Source organism: Ceratotherium simum, chromosome 20 (assembly GCF_057802395.1).
Source record: "Ceratotherium simum simum isolate JZ-2026a chromosome 20, ASM5780239v1, whole genome shotgun sequence".
Classification (NCBI taxonomy): Eukaryota; Metazoa; Chordata; class Mammalia; order Perissodactyla; family Rhinocerotidae; genus Ceratotherium; species Ceratotherium simum.
In genome coordinates this window covers 4,780,333-4,801,405 of record NC_141919.1, presented here as the reverse complement: position 1 = coordinate 4,801,405, position 21,073 = coordinate 4,780,333, and the positions used below count along the sequence as shown (strand labels likewise).

The window sequence follows — 21,073 nt, the reverse complement described above, 5'->3', positions numbered from 1 at the left end:
TGACTACAGATGGTAGATTAGGTAAAAATATTATATCACTTTAACTTTATGAAGTTGCTAACTCTACCGGGGTTATGTAAGAGAGTATCACTATTCTTAGGATATATATACTGATGCACTTAGGAGTAAAGGACCATGATACATAATATATGTAACTTACCCTCTAATGATTAAAAAAAATTTTTAAGTATGTATTCATGCACACACACTGACAATTTCCAAGCAGCAAAATCAGAATCATTGGTATAATTCCTACTGAGTTCTATTTCCCCACCAATGTCTCTGTCTTTACATGTGTAATGATCACAACAGATATTTTTAATGAGGACGCTGAGAATCAAACAAATTATACTCAACATACTTTGTTTTTAATAGACATAGAAACACATAGCACATAAAAGAAAGATTTCTATCAAAATACAATACTTTAAATTATAAACTCATTATTAATCTGTGAAATTCTACTACCCCTAAACACTCACTTCTCAAAGAATCTAAACAGCTGATTTGAATATTGCTCCTGTTATCTAAGAAACACTTTACATACAGAATTTAAATTCTCCTAACTTGGATCCTACCACTTCTTTCACTTACTTCAAGTCCAGAACTACAAACACACAGTTACCCCAGATGTTTTGCCTTGACTGTCAGAGCCTGCACTGTTTTTCTTCTTTGTAGCTTCTTGAGGCCAGGATGCAGATCATCATGTCACCCAGATTGGCTAACTTGACAATTTTGCCAAAGCTTGCCTTGGTGACAATCTTTGGTGACAATGAAACTGCTTCTATATCTGCTATTTCCCCTTCCAGTATCTTAGATTCTAACTCCAGAGTCAAATACTCAGTGTACTCCAATTTTGATGTAGCATTTCAAGACAAGGCCCAAGCAGGCAAAAGTCAAATGAATCCACCCCCAAAAAAGCAGTAAGCTAAATAGTTGAAAAATAAAGGAGTTAAGCAAATATTTTTCTACAGACATTAAAGTGGCCCCCTCTACGACCAAATAAAGCAAAGTTAGAGCATCTAGACTTCTAGAGGCACCATAAAATTTTCAAAACTCACCTGCCTCTTTACTTAACATCTCATATAACATGACAATAATTTTTTCTTTTCTCAATTCTCAATAAACACTTATGTCCATTTCCCTCTCTAATTAACTGAAACCTAAGAATAACGTAAAAACTAATTCTTACCAAAAAGCCATCAGTTATCTATTATTTTCCTACTATTTTTGTATCCCCAAAAGATTGGTGAAAGAGGAGTAGGTTGCCATTTAGAGTCTTAAACCAGTTTCCTTCAAACTTAGATTTCCTTAGACTTTAAAATCTAAGTCAGAAAGGTTAGATAAAATCTTCCTGGTCAGAGAGGAGTGGAAATAAATTATTTTAAGGCCCTTTTCAGACCAATGCCTTCAAAGCAACATTATTTTCCCTTTCAATAGCTTAGTATCCATCATCACTCATGATAAAAAGATGTGGACAGATTAATCTACCATTAGCCATATCTATTTACCCAATTTCACAACTGTGTATGCAATTTATAAAGTTGACTAATGACAGAAATTTATACTAACCTTAAAATTTTGATCTAGGTCATCTTCATTTTCCGTTTCATTTTCGGCTTCTAAATCAATATCATCATTGTCATCACTCTCATCTACTACGTCATCCACTGTGATACAAAATGTGCTATAAGTAGGTCAGAGGTAAGCATTCTAAAGCATGCAGATCCAAAGGTAGAAGGATATATATAAAGTATTTCAATCACCAAAGGAAAAGTAAATGAAATTTCTTATTAAAAATATCTCTAAGGCTGTCCCAAGTTTGAAAAATGTCTGAGATAAAGTAAAAGTGCTTTAAAGTTTGGAGAAACATCGTAAAAATGTATAGGTTTTTTACTGTCATTCTCAGTTTTAAAAAATTAATAATGTCTTATGTTGCAACAACCTGAATGAAACATCTTGTTTCTTATTTATGATAAATTTCAATAACATTTCATCCCTTTACAATTCACTTCCCATTTATGTGGTTCAATAACCACCTTGAGCCATGTACTGTGTCGTGTGCTGGGAATTTTTTAAAAAGATGTGTAAATACAGTCCCTGCCCTCAGGGAGCTCAAGAGGTTAAAGAGCAGGAAAGAGTAAACAAGTCATTAAAATACAAAAGATACACGTTAATGAAGGCATATACTTAAAAATGCTATGGGAAAATAAGAGATGGAATAACTAACTGCAAACTGCTCGGGGCCAAGGGGTTATCAGTGATCACTTCACAAAATAGGTAGGTAAGCAGTAACAGGAAAATATAGCAGTTTTCTAGGTGAACATAAGGGTGGGTGAGTGTGGCTTTTAAGAGGAGGAAATAATAATGCTAAATAAAGAATTTAGATAATATCTTTAGAAAATAATAAGTTAACCATGACTTAACTTGTATGCTTGGGAAAGTACTAAGAGAGGCAAATAAGAACAGGAAAATGAGGTGTATAGCAGACTAAGTAGTTTAGATTTTTAACCTATGGAAGACAAGCACTGAGGATTTTCAAGAGGAGAATGGTTTAATTCAACTTACCCGTTTTTCAAAAGAAGGCACTTGTGAGAGAGGGAGCATATATGTGGAGGGACACCAATCAGTAGAGGAAAAGACACTAACTGCCTGGACCACTACAGCAGTAATAGGGATGAAGAACGAATATGCACTAGAGAAAAACTCAGGGGACAGAATGTAAAAGGACACGAGGACCATGGAAGTGGACGAGACAGGGAAAGAAGAGTGGAAGAGTACTTTGAGAGTACTCAGGCAAGTAACTGAGGGCTGTAAAACAAAGTAGAGAGTATTTTTAAGGGACATTTTTCTAAACTTTATTTTTTTAACTCAGGAATAATTGACAAATATAATTGTATATATTTAAAGTGTACAAGGTGACGATTTGATATACATACGCATTGTAAAATGATTACCAAGATGCAGATACTTAACACGTGCATCACCTCACATTGCTAACAGTGTTAAACAATTTGTGTGTGCATGTGTGTGTGGTGAGAATGCTTAAGATCTACTCTCAGGAACTTTCAAGTATGCAATAGGATATTATTAACTATAGTCACCATGCTGTACATTAGATCCCTAGAACTTAATATTTTTATAACTGAAAATTTGTACCCTTTGACCTCATCACCCCATTTATCACTTCCCAGCCCCTGCATCCATCTTTCTATTCTCTGTTTCTATGAAATCGCTTTTTTTTTTTTTTTACATATTCCACATATAAGTGATACCATATATTTTTGTCTGGCATAGTTCACTTAGCATAATGTTCTCCACATTCACCCATGTTGTTGCAAATGGTGGGATTTCCTTCTTTTTTGTTGGCTGAATAATATTTCTATATTTCCTTTATCCACTCATCCATCGAAGGACATTTAGGGGTTTCCAAATCTTGGCTATTGTGAATAAAGCTGAAATGAACATGAGTGTGCAGATCTCTCCTCAAGATAATGATTTCAATTCCTTCAGATAAATAGCCAGGAGTGAAACTGCTTATATTTCTATTTTTAATTTTTTGAGGAACCTCCACATTATTTTCCATAATAATTATACCATCTTACATTTCCCACAAACAATGTTTAAGAGTTCTGTTTTCACCACATCCTCGCCAACATTCGCTATCTCTTATCTTTTTCATAATAGCCATTCTAACGTGTGTGAGGTGTATCTCACTGCGGTTTTGATTTGCATTTCCCTGATGATTAGTGATGCTGAGCACCTTTTCATATACCTATTGGCTGTTTGTATGCCTCCTTTGGGAAAATGGTTATTCAGTTTATTCAGTTATTATACTTTGTCCATTTTTTACTCGGATTATTTGCTTTTGTGCTATTCAGCTACATGAGTTCTTTATATACTTTAGATATTAACCTCTTATCAGATATATGGTTTGGAAATATTTCCTTCCATTCTGTAGGTAGCCTTTTCAATTTATTGTTTTCTTTGCTGTGCAGAATGTCTTTAGTTTGATGTAGTTTCACTTGTTTCTGTTGCTATTGCTTTTGGTGTCTTATCTAAGAAATCACTGCCAAGACCAATGGAAAGGATCTTTTTCCCTAAATTTTCTTCTAGTTTTACAGTTTTAGGTCTTATATTTAAGTCTTTGATCCATTTTAAGTTAATTTTTGTGAGTGGTGTAATATTTCATTCTTTTGCATGTGGATATCTAGTTTCCCCATTAGCATTTACTGAATATACTGTCCTTTCCCCATTATGTGCTCTTAGCACCCTTATCAAAAATTGGCTGACTGTATATGCATGGGTTTATGTCTGGGCTCTCTATTCTGTTCCACCTGTCTATGTGCCTGGTTTATTTGAGTATCATACTGTTTTGAATACTACAGCTTTGTAATAGTTTCAAATCAGGAACTGTGATGCCTACAGCTTTGTCCTTCTTTCTCAGGATTGTTTTGGTTATTTGGGATCTTTTGTGGTTCCATACAAATTTTAGGATAGTTTTTTACATTTCTGTGAAAAATGCCCTTGGAATTTTGATAGGGATTGCATCGAATCTGTAGATCACTTTGGGTAGTATGGACATTTTAACAATACTAATTCTTCCAATCCAAGAACACAGAATATCTTTCCATTTATTTGTGTATTCTTCAATCTCTTTCATCAAGGTCTTATAGTTTTCAGTGTACAGGTCTTTCAAATCCTTGGTAAAATTTATTTCTAAGTATTTTATTTTTTCTGATGCTACTGTAAATGAGATTGTTTTCTTAATTTCTTTCAGATAGTTCATTGTTAGTGTTTAAAAACACAACTGATTTTTGTATATTGACTTTGTATCCTGCAACTTTACTATATTCATTTATTAGTTCTAACAGTTTTTTCCATAGATAAGATCATGTCATCTGCAAAGATAATTTTACTTCTTCCATTCTGATTTGGATGCCTTTTATTTCTTTTTCTAGCCTAACTGTTACAGCTAAGATATTTAGTACTGTGTTGAATAGAAATGGCAAGAGTGGACATCCTTATCTTGTTCCCGATCTTAGAGGAAAGGCTTTTTAACTTTTCACCATTGAGTATTATGTTAGCTATGACTTGTCATATATGGCCTTTATTATGATGAGGAACATTCCTTCTATACCTAATTTGTTGAGAGTTTTTATCATGAAAGGATTCTGAATTTCTTCAAATGCTTTTTCTGCATCTATTGAGATGATCATATGATTTTTAGCCTTCATTCTGTTAATGTGGTGTGTCACATCTTGATTTGTGGATACTGAAACATCCTTGCATCCCACAGATGAATCCCACTTGATCACGGTGTATGATCCTTTTAATCTGTTGTTGAATTCAGTTTGCTCGTATTTTGTTGAGGATTTTTGCATCTATGTTCATCAGGGATATTGGCCTGTAACTTTCTTTTCTTGTAGTATCCTTGCCTGCCTTTGGTATCAGGGTGATGCTGGTTCCATAAAATGAGTTTGGAAGTGTTCCTTCCTCTTCAATTTTTTTGAAGAGTTTAAGAAGGATTCTCTTTAAATGTTTGGTAGAATTCACTTGTGAAGCCATCTGGTCCTGAGCTTTTGTTGGGAGATTTTTTTATTAGCAATTCAATGTCCTTACTAGTAATTGGTCTGCTCAGATTTTCTATTTCTTCATGATTCAGTCTTGGTGGCTTTTGTGTTTCTAGGAATTTATCCATTTCTTCTAAAATGTCCAATCTGTTGGAGTATAATCATTCATAGTAGTCTCTTATGATCCTTTGCATTTCTGTGGTATCAATTGTAATGTCTCCTCTTTCATTTCTATTTTATTGAGTCATCTCTCTTTTTTTCCTACGCTAGCTAAAGGTTTGGCAATTTTGTTTATCTTTTCAAAAAATCAACTATTAGTTTTGTTAATCTTTTTTATTATCTTTCTAGTCTCTATTTCATTTATTTCTGCTCTTCATTATTTCCTTCCTTTTACTAACTTTGGACTTAGTTTGTTCTTCCTTTTCTGGTTCCTTGAAGTATAAGGTTTATTTGGATCTTTCCTTTTTTTTAATGTAGGTGTTTAAACTTCCCTCTCAGAACTACTTTTGCTGCATCCCACAAGTTTTGACATGCTGTGTTTCCATTTTTGTTTATATCAAGATATTTATTTCTTCTTTGACCCATTGGTTGCTCAGAAGTATGCTGTTTAATTTCCACATATCGCTAAACACTGCAGTTTTACTCCTATTACTGATTTCTAGTTTGAAACCATTGTGGTCAGAAAAGATACTTGATGTGATTTCAATCTTCTTAAATTCATTAAGACTTGTTTTGTGACCTAACATATGATATATGCTGGAGAACGTTCCATGCGCACTTGAGAAGAATGTGTACTCTGCTGCTATTGGATGGAATTTTCTGTATGTGTCTGTTAGGTCCACTGTATTCTTCAGGTCCAAAATTTCTGTTTAGTTCTTTTTACTATTTCTTTCTCTTTGTTGAACTTCTCGATTTAGTTCATGTATTGTTTTCCTAAGTTCATTGAGTTGTCTGTCTTCTCTTGAATTATCTGAGTTCCCTTAAAATAATTATTTTGAATTCTTTTTTAAAGATAACTCGCAGATCTCCATTTCTTTGGGGTTAGTTACTAGAAAATTATTGTGCTCGTTTGGTAGTGTCATGTTTCCTTGCTTTTTTATGTTTCAGATGGCTTTGTGTTGATATCTGCACATTTGAAAGCACAGTCACCTCTTCCAGCCTTTTCGGACCGGCTTAGGCGGGGAAAGACCTTCCCCTGAAGGCACCAGCTGCATAGGATATAGCACCTTTGCTTCCTGGAGAACCTACTCCGGAGGTCCTGCAGGTGGCAGTGGTGGCTAGGGCTACTGGCCCTAGGGCTATTGCCTCAGAGGCAAAGGCTGCTGTGGTCTCCCCGTGTCCTCCCTTTTTTGCCCATGGGAGGAAGTTCTAGCCAAGGAGATCCCTCTTGGCACCTGGTCTGGTATGCTGGCACTCAGAACAGTAGCAGAACTGGAGTCCTGGGATTAGGCGCATGCAGAACCAACACAGCGCCTGGGTCCCGGGGCACAGGTGCACTTGCTGCAGCAGTGGCACTGGTGTCTAAGGGGCAAGAGCATGCAGATTTCTCATGGAAAAAGGGTGACTCTAGCTGGCGAGAGATGCAGCAGCAGCACGGGCCCACAGCGACAGCCCCATCCCCATCCCCAGGAAGTAGATACAATGGGCGGGAACTACAGGCAGCTCCATCAGCTGGGATCAGCGTTGACGAAGATGTGGGAGACTTCAGTAGCAAAGGCTACAAACGTCCACAGCAGTGAGGCTTGCTGGGATTCTTCTGCTTTCCTTTTCCCTGTCAGGTGAAATTCCTCTGAGGGGAACCCTCCTGGTGCCGAGCTGCTCTGGACTAGAGGACAAGGTGACGTAGATAAAATGCTTCTCGTACTTTTTATGTGGCCACCCTCAGTTTCTGAGCTCTGCAAGGTTTCTGATGCTTCTTCATTGTAGTCCAGATCTAGCCCTGAGATATTTTCAACAGTTTTTAGTTGGTTGCTTATTGTTTTTGCTGAATTTGTGGGGGAGATGAGCATTGGGACCCTCTGTCTTGCTGATATCACCTTCTTTAGACTCTTTTTGACTTCCATTTCCAATATGACTTATTATAGCGAAGATTATAAACTCCTTCCCGACCCCCTGTTCTCCTCTCCTTCTTTTTAGTAACAGGGCAAAGAGAATGTACTACAAAAATGTCTGTTATTACAACTGTTGCTTGAGTGACTGGGGTACTGTACCAGGTCACTCTGAAATAGCAGCTCAGTCTATCCTAACACAGTTAACAAATTGCTTTTTAAATTCTTTTGGAAATAGCAAAAAATAAGTGTTCATATTGCATACGGTACCCTGGGTCTATTTATGCCAATGTACTAACAGCAGTTAGTCATGGACAAACAAGGGAAGAACTGACATTTGGAGAAGGAACTGTTAGGAAAAAAGAAAGAAACTGAATTCAGAAAGGCCTATTGCAAACAAGAAAGATGACTGCTTGGATAGGGAGAAGAGAAAATGCAGTTCAGCATCAGAAAGAAAATATGTTTTTAATTTTTAATCAAACCTTTCAAATATTTTCCTTTGGTTTTATACTCCAGATGTGAAATGCCATATAGCTTAGGGTGTCTGAGACCTTCTTTTCTATCCCACTGATCTATTCTTGTGCCATTGCCAATAAATAATATCAATTATTATAGCTTAATCATACAATTAAAATCAGGGAATATAAATCAACCCTTGTCATTAGTTTTCAAAATGTCCCTGGCTCATTTATAGTAAAAATAAAAATATAGGAAAAAACTTTAAATGCCTATCAATAGGAAACTAGTCAGATAAATTATACCATATATCTGTATGATATAACAATTAAAAGGAATGAGCCAGCACCTTCTGTAAGGTTTTGGAAAGTATATTCAAAGGGGTTTATTCTGCTGTTGCTATTGCTCCTGTAAACGTGACCTACTTTCCCTTCGCATTTTCTAACTGATTTTTGTTGATATATATACATAGAACACATCTATCTCTGTACCTCTCTCTCTCCTTCTCTCTATATATACACATGTACATATTTGTATATTTTAATATACATATATACATAATAACATACATATTATTTTTATACACATATATAGTGACACATATACATACACAGGCACACAGGAAACCTATTGAATTTTATTAATTTATCTTGTACACAATAATTTAAATTTTATTTTGCCTGCGACACGTTTTATAATTGATTTGCTTGTATTTTCTACATAGACAGTAATATCATCCACAGATACTGACAACTTGATCTCACTCTTTTAATGATTAAGACCTTTGCTTTCCCTGTCTTACTCATTTGGCTAGGGCTTTCAAAACGAAGTTAATAATAATGGTTGAGAGAGGCATTCTGTAACATTTCATTACTATTTGTGATGTTGGCTATTGGTTTGAGTCAGATAATACTCTTGTTTGGAAAATATTCCTGGATTCCTTAAGAAATTTTATCTGGAACTAACCATTTTTTATTAAATCTCTTCATGGCATTCACTGAGATAATCATTGGTTTTCGTCCTTTGACCTACTGATGATAAATTTTATTAATTAAAATCTTAACACGGGGCTAGCCCAGTGGCGCAGTGCTTGAATTTGCAGGCTCCACTTCGGCAGCCTGGGGTTGACAGGTTCGGATGCCAGGCGCGGACCTACACACCGCTTATCAAGCCATGCTGTGGCAGGCATCCCACACAAAGTGGAGGAAGATGGGCAGAGATGTTAGCTCAAGGCCAATCTTTCTCAGCAAAAAGACGAGGATTGCCAGCAGATGGTAGCTCAGGGCTAATCTTCCTCACCAAAAAAAAAAAAAATCTTAACACTACAATGAACTTACTTTCTTAAAAATAATCCTTACTTTGTCAAGGTGTCCTATACATGAAAAATACTGGTCAATTCAATTTGCTAATATTTTAGGATTTTTATATTTATTTTCATGAGTAACAATGATCTGGAGGTTGTTTCAGGTTACTCTTACCAGGTTTTTATTTCAGCATCATGCTAGCTTCTAAACTTTCCTTTTTTTTCCTATGCTCTAGAAAATAAAACATAGGAAAATTTCTTGAAAGTTGAGAGAACTAATCTATAAAGTCATCAGCATTTGGTGTCTTCACTGACGGCAACCTGACTGCATTTTCAGTTGTAGGTTCTCTAAAGTCAATTTTAGTTATTCATATTTTCCTGTTGTCCATTTCAATCATATTTCCAAATGTATTAATAGGAGTCATCTTTAGCATCATTTAGATTGGTTTAACCTCTATTTAATTGGCCAAAAACTTACAGATATATTAAAATCACCCACTACTACGTTTGTACCTATTTCTCCTTATTATTCAAATGATTATAGCTTTATCTATCTTTGTTCTAGAATTTGGCACATTTATTATGATGTAGCTTGTATAAAATAATCTTTGCTGTCTTGTTTCAAACATTTTTTTCTGTGTTCATATTTTGTATGGTAGTAATACTGTCTTCTTCAGCTCTTTTGAGGTGGGAATAACAGATACACACTTGCCGACCTGTTTACTTCGAAGCTTTCTGTCTTGCTGTTTTAAGAGTCTCCAGTATATATCAGCTACTTAGATTTTGTTTTTTTAACCCAATCTGAGAGTCTCTTTAACAGGAGTATTTTATCCATTTAGATATGTTATTACTGAAACTGAGTTGCTTTTTCTTGCTTGGTATTAACGCTCTCAGGATTTTGTGCATCTCTGAAATTTCCTTGCTTTTCTATGGCAGTGATGATGGACCCTTTCAAGAATTTTTTCCAAAGAAAAAAACATACAGAATTTTATATAGAATTCAAAGTGTTCATAGTCTCTGAAGTCCATCCATGGATTCCTGTGGTTCAATGGATCTAAGGATCTCTGTTGTGGATGTTACTTTTACATTTTAAAACACATATTTGGACCACTATTTCTATAATTATAATTTTAGAAATGCAAGAATAGTGTAATATTAGGAAACTATCAACACAAATTTTAGTTCATTTATGTAAAAGACCCAGTCTGTTATTACTGTATATTATGTATCTTTCACCAAGAATTAGTTAGTATATTTCAAAGTAATAGCAGAGAGAACAGTTTGTAATGGTTAATACAATTACTCTGCTACCATGTCTTCTGTATTCTTGACATCGTAATTCATCATTGGCCTGGTTGGAGTAATAGTTCATGCAATTACTTTAGGAAGGGTACCCAGGTAATATACTTCTATACTCTTACACGCCTAAGAATATGTCACCTTCACATATGGATGGCAACTAATAAGCATTCATAAATCTCAAGTCAGGACTCTTTTCCTTCAAATCTCTGTGGATGCTGTTTCACTACCTTTTGGCATTTAACGTTCAAGAGAGTAAGTTTTGAGGCCAGCTCAATTCATTCATCAACACATGTTAAATGCACACTTATTATGTCTCATTGCAATCTAATGAATGCTGAGGACAAAATGAAGGAAAAAACAACAGTCCTATCCCCATAGAACTTATATTCTAGCAGAGGAAGGAAAAAATAATGAAAACTGTGATAAATGTAATGAAGCCTGATATGTGAGAAAATGGAAAAAGAGGGTATTTTCCGACATCTTAATCATGGAGGCCTATTAGTCAATGTAAATCTCCATTTCTAGTTCAGTGATCCATCAGTCTGAGGTGAGGCAGAAAAGGAATCCTCAGAAAAATATCATCTCTGTCATTTTTTCCCCATGTTTGGTGAATTCACTACATTAGAAGCCAGCTTTCTCCATCCATGTGATCATTCGGGACACTGAACAAAGAACACAACAGGGTATATCCTATCTCCCTCCCAGGGTTACTATCTGCCGTATCATAGAGAAGTTTCACCAGCTTTCTACCAATTAAAACCACCATTTAAACCCCCATAATCCTACGCGGAGATACAGGAAAGAAAAGATTTCAACTGCCCCTTGACTGTCCCTCCAAATTAGATGCTAGTGGAACCTCAACTTGAAGCCAGAGATACTGCATCTCATAGAAGAGTGAGTAGAGAGCTGACACTCTTCTTTAATCTATTCATATCTCTACCATGTTTGTTGCATGTTCTATATTTGTTCAGTAAGAATGCTCCTTTTACCTAATCTTCAGATTCAGCAGATTTTTCCCCTATTTTTTAAAGTCTGTTGGTAATTTTAAATGGAATTGGAAGAAGGAATTAGATTGTTTTCACTTAGCTATCTTATTTAAGTCCCAGACTTAGTCTTAAGACTTTTAAACCTTTTAAAGAAAGTTTCTAAATAATCCATTTTGATATTTTGTGTAGACTAAACTTGCAATTTAACAATTAAATATTTTAAAAATGAAATCTTCTTGTACTTTATGATATGTACCATTATAAATCTATATCAAAGATAATAAAACTAATTATAATTACTTGAAAATTCTCTTAGATCACTTTATTTCAAATAATTGCTTTTAAATAAGAACCTTCAATTTTTTTTTCAAAAAGTGATCAAATGACAAGCAATTACTTTAGAAATTCTATTAATAGCCTAGACTACTTTCTCTTTTCCATTTTGCTAGCTCTTATCAAAAAATTCTACTTTTCCCCCACATTAAGTTTTTACTTCCTTTACTATGTACCTACAGTATTGTACAGAAAATAGCAAACAGCCTACTTCTGATAATTTCATATTTTCATTTGGATAAGTCATGTGCAAGTTTTATTAAGCATAAACCATAACATTTTGGTTATTAGATATTTTTAACTTAAAAAAAAATTAAGTTCATTAAAAAGCTACAAATGTAAGCCCAAATATAATTACCTAAACATTTAATGTTCACATTCTTATATTTTGAAAATTTATATAAAACTATCAAATAATGTTCCTATGTGATGCTTCAATTTTTTCACCATTCACATCTACATATATGTAACACATCCCACACTACTTCCCTTAATTACTAGACCTCAATTGCTTATATTTAAAAAAGTATTTATTAAATAAAATATAATGTGACAGTTTATTGTGTCCATTAAGGCCATCTACTGCTGGGGTGTTGGACACAAGTAAAAAAAAAAAAAGTCAACAGAGTCATACAATCCCAAGAACCACTGAGAGCCAGCCGTCAGCACGTGGTCCTACCTTCAGGGGGTAAACTGTAGAGCTGGGCCACAGGTCCAGTCACAGGAATAACTGGCAACTGGAAATGGAAAGAACTTTTAATCGTTGGGAGTGGCAGGCGATTTTTAGGGAAACACTTCCTCATTATCAGACTGGAGGTGTTAACAAGAGGATCAAGGGTCCTGACTGCCAAACATTCCTGGTTTTTAAGAAAAGAAAAAAAAGATAATTTGCCTTTGGTGAATAACTGAACCAATTTTACATTATTTCAGAAAGTAATACATTGATAATTTTCTGTGATAATTTTCACAAAAAACATTATTTTAACATAATATAATTATAAAATAGCTTTGACTCTTCAGAAATATCTCTTTGTAAAAAAGAACTTCATGTGGCAAATTTAGCAGTACTTTTCCTTAAATATTTTAACTAAGTAGAAATCAGTACCATCTTTGGTACCAAAAGTCACCGAAGCATTAAGTAATATCTATGAGTGACTTAGGGGGCATTTAGGAAGCCTAAGGCATAAAACAAAAAAGAAAACTTAAGGGAAAAAGAAAAAAAAGCATTAAGAAAGACAGTAAGAAATTAAGAAAGGTGTAAGAAATAAAAAGGAATGTGCATTTGGCTGAGCCTTTCTCAGAAATACATCAATTATCATGCAATAGCACCTCTAATAACTTGCTGTTCAACCTAGAAAAGAACAGCTTGAATATCACGATTGTATGATTTAAGAGTTTAATTTGCTGTCCTGGTATCGAATCTTGAGAAGGGCTAATGGAAAGGGAATTTGAAACTGTATCATACAACACTATTATTATTGACAACTGACATTTAGATGACACTTTAATATCCTGTAAAATTTTCAATATACATCTTCACATGTGACCTATCAAAACAGATGAGAAATTAAGGCTCAGAAATGATAAGTGGCATAAACAAAGTCACTCAACTCTTTCTTATATATCAAATATCCATCACTGTCTATATTAGGAATAGCAAAAACAAGTGCATATGATTGATCTAGAAAAGAAAAAGCTAAAAGTAAACATAAAATGTGTGTTCAGATACCTTAACTACTGTCATGTAGAAAAAGACTGTCTGTTGTGTGTAAGACCAAGAGTGCACAACAAGATAACCGGCTGGAATTTCCAAGAGATAGCTTTCTAATAATTACAGCCTTCTAAAAACAAAAGTTGCATTGCAACATCCTCCTTCCCCATAGCTGAAAGTCTTCTCCAGACGCTATAAAGAATCTTGCTAAAGATACTGTCAAGAAGGTTTATGCTTAAGAAGCCTGGCAGATCCCCAACTCCAGGTTTCACTTTTGTGCCTTCTCTATTTAAAAATGTTCTATCCAGAAGGAAGACATAGAGAACACTCACAGACAACAGAGCGGCCTTACCAGCTGTAAAGGATCCATAAATACCTTATGAAGGGAACACGCAAAACTGAGTACAGCCAATGGTACAACTTAGAAAACATGGCTACATGGAATCCCTTCCTGCCCAGCAGATGGATTTTTACATCTTCTTTTTTACCTATGGGAAACAATCTCACATCGCAGAGATATGCACAGAGCACTTTCTACAACTCAGTCTGAGGTCACATGTGAGAAATAATCTTCTGGTTTTCAGACTTTTTTTTAATATATTTATCATATTTTTCTGAATATTTTAAGAAATAATAAGTTTTCTTAAGAACTAAGTAATATCATTAATACATAATCACAATAAAGAGGAAGCAGACAAAAAACTCACTTGTGAAGTGTTATAGAGAATTTTCATCCCATTGGCATCAATAAATGCTTTTCTTCCCAACTTGATGTTTGTAACACTTTTTAAACTCTGTAAAATTCCTTTCCGAATGAGCATGTTTCTATGCCGATTATCATGGCGGTGCCAATCTACATAAATTGTTAAAAGGACTTGGACATATCCTCTGTCTACAGCTCTCCTGGCATTTGTTTCTTTAACGAAAGAAAATTGAGAAAGAATAATTTTTAAATGACAAGAGAAAGTAGCAGAATAAATCAAATTAAAACTATAACCACAACATTGTAATGAATTCTTATAATTCTTTTTTTCAGAAAAAAAACCATATGGCAGCCACATAATTAAATATCTTTTAATCTAACAAAACAAATATGACAAGTTCCAGATGGCAAATTACAATATTTTCCAGAAACCTGCCCATACATTATTTTGTGGTTAATGAATATCAAAATATCTTTAATACAATTAGGACTACATCTTTTTAAATGTTAATAGTAACAAAAGTTTCATGTATTTTAAAACTTATGAATATACTGATTTTGATTACATCAAATAGAATATATAAGCCTTTAACTTACTAGCTGTGAATATGATTTTGTTAAAAGCCATTATCATTATTGTAACTTCTAGTACAAACTTTGTGTGTTTTCACTAAAATTAACTCCATTGGATTGTAGCTCCTATTACAAACTTTATCTGTTTCCACTGAAATTAACTGCTCTAATTATCCCCCTAATTATATAAATATACACGCCATAACAATGCTAAGTTAAAAATACTTATACAACTTTTTAGTAAATGAAATGTAAGGAGCATTATATGATTAAACAATGGTGCTTTCTGGTCATTAATTTTTTAACATAATGAAAACTACATTAAAAATTTTTGAGGGGCTGGCCCAGCACCGTAGCAGTTAAGTTTGTGTGCTCCGCTTCAGCAGAATGGGGTTCTCGGGTTCAGATCCCGGGCATGGACCGACGCACCACTTGTCAAGCCATGCTGTGGCAGCATCCCATATAAAGCAGAAGAAGATGGGCACAGATGGGCACAGAAATAAAATTTCATCTATTTTATTATTTTTAAAGTGTTAATATTTAAGATTATTAACCAAAAGGGTGCACATCACTAAGATGGCAGCAAGGGAATCCTATCACAGCAACATCCTGTGCCACCCAGCACCACATGGGTGGGCCAATGATCAGAGCACAAGGTAATGTGGAATACGAACCCATGTGAGGTTGTTTAGCTACACGGAAACACCAATCTCTTCCTCATCTAAGTTTACCTATAAAATAACCCCCTGGTTCAGGGCATGGACACTAAGATAATGCAACAGTAAGGCTCTGCTGCTTTTAGTGGCCTGAAAGAATTACTACAGTTTCCAAATGTGCTAACACATACCTAAAATATAAAGTAAAGACACTGAGATCAATAAACTTAACATTCTCTCAGAAATTGTGTTCTGACATTAGAAAGCAGGAAGAAACTCAGAAACTCATGGGGGCAGGGAGTTCTTATGTAAAAGCTCTAAAATCTCTGTTGCATCTAGAAGAGCTAGTTTGCTAAGGCTGTGGCTATTTACAAAATCAGTTTAATAGTTTTAACAATAGTTTCATGTTTTAAATGAATATACTCTGTTTACACCAATTGGAATATATAAGCCTTTAGCTTACTAGCCGTGAATATGATTTTCTTAAAAGACATGATCACTGTAACTCCTATTACAAACTGTATTTCCACTAGAATTCCGGATAGTCTAAATGGTATTTATGAGGAATACTTAAATTCTTTATTAAGGATTAAAGAAGAAAGTTGCCCACAACTCAAACACAGGTGCTGAGTGACCCTCAAGAGACGTGAATAGAGCTATATCTGCAATCTGCAACTGAGCACAACTAAAACACTTCAGTAAAGGGGTTTTTATTCATGCGTTCAGGACACCTAACTCACAGTCAACCTATGTCTCTTCTTCCCTCTCTAGTTAAAAGACAACTTAGGTTTCCCTTTAGACAACAGTGTCTAATCTATACTTCAGCAATGACAACTAAGCTGCCTGTCTTTCTGCACTGTGTGTACAGTGATGCGTCGCTTAATGACAGGGATACATTCTAAGAAACGCGCCATTAGATGATTTCGTCGTTATGGGAACGTCACGGAGTGTACTTACACAAACCTAGATGGTATAGGTTACTACACACCTGGGCTATATGGTACTAATCTTATGGGACCACCACCAGATACGCAGTCTGTCGTTAACCGAATCGTCATTATGCAGCGCATGACTGTATACACATTCTTTGCTTTATACTCTCTCCGATTTACTATAGTAGTCTAATTTATCCTTTTAAAGTAAATTACTATCTTCCCACCAAAAAGCAATTTTTTAAAAAATCAATGAATGAGAATATTCCAAAATGCCATATTGCATTCAAAAATATGCAGTGTACTACTAAATATTATTTGGCACTATTAAATTTTTATCCCATTTAGTGCCATGTGCCATATGAAAACATACTAAATATAAACTAGAGTCATTCTACTTGTCAGTTACTTTTTCACCTGATGTAGTAAACAGATAGGTCTGCCCACCATCCTCCTTTGAAGGAGAAGAAGGGAGATAGTAAAAGCAAGATTACTATTTAAAACTGAAGATATCAGATTTCAGTCATCTTAGGTTGATTTCTGTAAAATACTTGAAACTTATGAGAGTTTTAGTTTTTACTGACTTAGAATTAGTAACTTTGTCATTAGTGATTGTGGAAATTAGTAAGCTCTAATAAAAGTTTAGTTTTAATAGCTATTTTAATCTACCCTAAATCAAAAATATATGCCTATATTAATTTAAAAATTAATCTTTAAACAATTTGAACCACAAAGTCAGGGCACATAAAGCAAGGCGACAAATATCTGTTAAAGTTAATCCTAGTATCCTGACGCTGGTCTAAAGTTTATCACATCATATATGGAAATAAAGCTACATGGCTAATCTAGTTGAGTACCACAGTTCATTTGAAAGATAAAACTGTTAGCTGAATTTTATATATTCTGACATATAATACTAATACCTAAGGTGATTTTTTAAATTTAATAAATCATTATCTTACCAAATATCAGATTTTCAATCAATTAATCATTTGCTACTATTCAAATAAACAATTCTGGTCATTCAAATTTAAGGGCAAGTTGGTGACACAGTTTTAGGGGAAAATAACATTGAAAGCCATCAACACAGCTCTTTAGGACTAAATGTTATCGTGGTTAAATAAGATGTTAATCAACCAACGGGAGTGGGAATGCTAACAAAAATTAATATTTTAAAATAGAGACACTGAGTATTTCAGAGAGAAAAAACATACAATGTAGATGATTACTCCCCAAAGGCATCCTATCATGACAAGACACATTTACTTCAATGCTTCAATTTTGAAGAGAAAAAAAGTAGTGCTTTAGTTTGTAAACGAATTTAGTAAACTGTAAATTTACATTAATAGTCATTTTTAACATTATAAATGTGAACTCATGGTAGAAATAAAATTTCTAATAAGAAGGTTCTAAATGAAAATCATACGTATTACATACAAAGATAGTAGTTTAAGATGTTTAAGATATTCTTCACAGTAAACATTCTCAATACCATGTTGGTTTCACTTTTAAAAAAAGATATTTATATAATATTTACATATTACTTTCCTCTACTAACAGGGCTTTATGTTTACATAAATAACTTAGAAAAAGGACGTCAATGTACTTGAATAAATTATATAAATGTACTGAATAAATTATAGCTCAATAACATAGATGACATTAGTTATGACGTATACCAATCAACTGTACTAAAAGATAAAATCGACTTTGACATTAAATTATTACAAACCAGCTTTATAACTGTAGACTAAATCTACATTTCCAGTTTCTTTAACATAGTAGATACAATGCTCAGAAATACAGTAACTAGTATTTCTAGTATTTGAAAACTTACTTGATTTTAGCAATGCAGCAAGAGTGTCTAAAGCAACCCTGTCAACATGAGAAAACACAAACAACAATAAAACTAGTAAAATCAATCTACAATAGTAAATTCATATAATCTTTTCAGATAAATCATTATTATCTATTCCAAAAGTCATTCTTGTTATCGTCAATTACATATGGTGTTTCTCTGTACGCATCTATCTCCTCAGGTTAAAAACAGATATGAGGAAGATTGAAATATCAACAGAAGAGCACCCAAAAAAACTTTAAGGAAGAAAAAGAAAATTAACAATGTCTAAGTCTTTATATATAGCAGAGGTCAGATGAATGGAATCAATTATTGTACCTGTATCTAACAGAATTCACAAAGGAACACTACTAAGAATCAAAAGCTCTTGAGTCACAAAGAAATTAAAACAAAAATAAGTTTTAACACAAAGTTCATAGCCACAAAATTATACAGGTATCTGTAGCTATCTGACTTTAAAGTATTTTAATTCTATCAAGCAATAATCCTAATCCTAAAGTGATAACAAATGTAAAATATTTTTCAAGTAGGAGGTTTGGAGAGGAAGCATGAGCCCTCAACATTTTTCAGCCGTAAGGGGCACCAAACAGAATAATGAACCTAAGTAATACCTCAACAACCCTTACTGCCCCATTGGAGGACAAAGGAATAGCCCCCAAAATTGAAGGTGACATATTTTCTTTGAACATAAATATTCAGTTATACATAGTGAAATCAACTGCCGTTAATCAGCTTTAAATATACATATCACTGCGGAAAACTAGTAATTTAAACAGTTTTTTAAAAAATGAGTTACTGAAGAAATGGCACTTAATTTCTGCAACTTTAAAAATATAAGCTACATACTACCTCTTAGTCAGATTTCAAGAACTATAATTAACTTGCATAAAAATACGTACATTGTCAAACTTAAGCATTTCACTCATCATTAAGCATTTGTTGAATGCCTACTAGATATCCACAGTAGCAGGTTCTTCCATGGGTATAACATTAGAAAACAAATTTAGCTCTTCCACAGATAATTTTACTAGAATTTAGATAATGTTATAAAATGTACACATCTGTGAAAAAACTGCTCAAGAAAATAAAACCAAAAACAAGGCAATGAAAGTTAAAAGCTGTATACATTAGTGATAAAGGAGACAGAGCATGACCAGATGTGGGTAAAGGTAAAGAGCATAATCGATTAGAAGATTTAAGATGGATATTGGTTTAAGATGGATATTGGTTCATAGTAAAACCTGAAACAGTAATTCAGGACAAGGCACAGAATAACTGCTCATTTATAAAAAAAATGCTCATTACTGCTACCCTCTAGAGCAAGTTGTTAGCAGTTACACTTTGGTTTATTGACATATATAAAGCAACCATATAAACCTTTATTTATGATAACACTTATAAAATGAAAACAAAAGTATAGGCTTTAAAAAATATTATCAATTCATATCTATAACTTTCTCAAAACACTGTGAAGTTTTGGTAATGGTGAGTTAAAAGTAAATGAAATTATAAAATTATATATTGAATTTTCATAGCATTGAATCATCAGTAAGAAACTTTCCATAATCTTATAATTATGCAATAAAATATACATAAGATTATAAAACTATGAGAATAACGATGGCTTTTAAATTAGTCGAAATTAACATACAACTAAATGGGTCTTCCAAGTGAAATGGCAATTTTTGAATAAAACGGAAAAGAAGACTATTGTTCAGCAAGATTTGATAAATGCCAGAAACTGCTATAGGTGCCTTGTATATGTTTTCTAGGTGAATTCTTAAAACAATCCTGGTCCATAGAACTGGCAATTAATGGATAAGGAAACTAAAGATTTCAGAATGTGCCTTGGGTCCCATAAAAACTAAGTGATATGGGAAAGAAATAATATAAGCCTCTTGTTGAGAAGGAAAATTATAAAATCAGAAATGCCAGTCTCTTCCAAAAAGATATACTGAAGTCCTAACTCCCAGTACCTCAGAATGTGACCTCATTGGGAACAGGGTCGTTGCAGATGTAATTATTTAAGATGAGGTCATACTCGGGTAGGTAGGCCTTAATCCTTCATGACTGGTGCCCTTATAAAAAGAGAGAAGACTATTTGAAGACAAACACCCCAGGAAAGAACACCATGTGATGATGGAGGCAGAGACTGAAATGTTGCAGCTATAAACCAAAGAACACCCAAGATTTAGAGCAAACCACCAAAAGCGAGGAAGAAGCAAGGAAGGATTCTCCCACACAGGTTCAGAGGGAGCAGTGGCCCTGCCAACAAGCTGATTTTGGACTGCTAGCCTCCAGAACAGTGAGACAATAAATTTCTGTTATTTTAAGCCACCCAACTTGTATTAGGTACTTTGTTACAACAGCCCTAGGAAACTAATACAATCAACTTAGATGAAATCACTTGCAATGAATTCATAGGATTTTCCCATCCACAGCTAAGTCTTTATTCAGTAGTATAAAAATCGAAGAGTACTTTCCAGAAACAGTCTTTCTCCCTGCTAACAGATGTTTAGAACACATTTGAACCCAATAAAAGTGCTTCTGACAGTTTCTAATCATTAAACTACATGTTTTTTTGTTGATGTTTATTCTTCAACACTGGCAAAACTGGGATATGAACCTAGTTCTTTCTG

The 21,073-nt window shown here is 34.1% G+C and overlaps 1 protein-coding gene across 13 annotated transcripts in view; it reads right to left on the bottom strand.

Moving 5' to 3' along the window:
• The window catches only part of AGTPBP1 (ATP/GTP binding carboxypeptidase 1), a 157,373-nt gene that overhangs the window by 75,401 nt on the left and 60,899 nt on the right, over nucleotides 1-21,073 (bottom strand). For 10 of the 13 annotated variants that reach the window (XM_087444324.1, XM_087444327.1, XM_087444325.1 and 7 more), the window contains 4 exons: nucleotides 18,414-18,451; nucleotides 14,420-14,628; nucleotides 12,681-12,858; nucleotides 1,573-1,670 (listed from right to left, as the gene is read on the bottom strand). In XM_087444324.1, the coding sequence (XP_087300450.1) occupies nucleotides 1,573-1,670; nucleotides 12,681-12,858; nucleotides 14,420-14,628; nucleotides 18,414-18,451 (523 nt within the window). The remainder of the gene's footprint in view (nucleotides 1-1,572; nucleotides 1,671-12,680; nucleotides 12,859-14,419; nucleotides 14,629-18,413; nucleotides 18,452-21,073) is intronic. The other 3 variants (XM_087444328.1, XM_087444330.1, XM_087444333.1) reach the window with 2 other exon arrangements.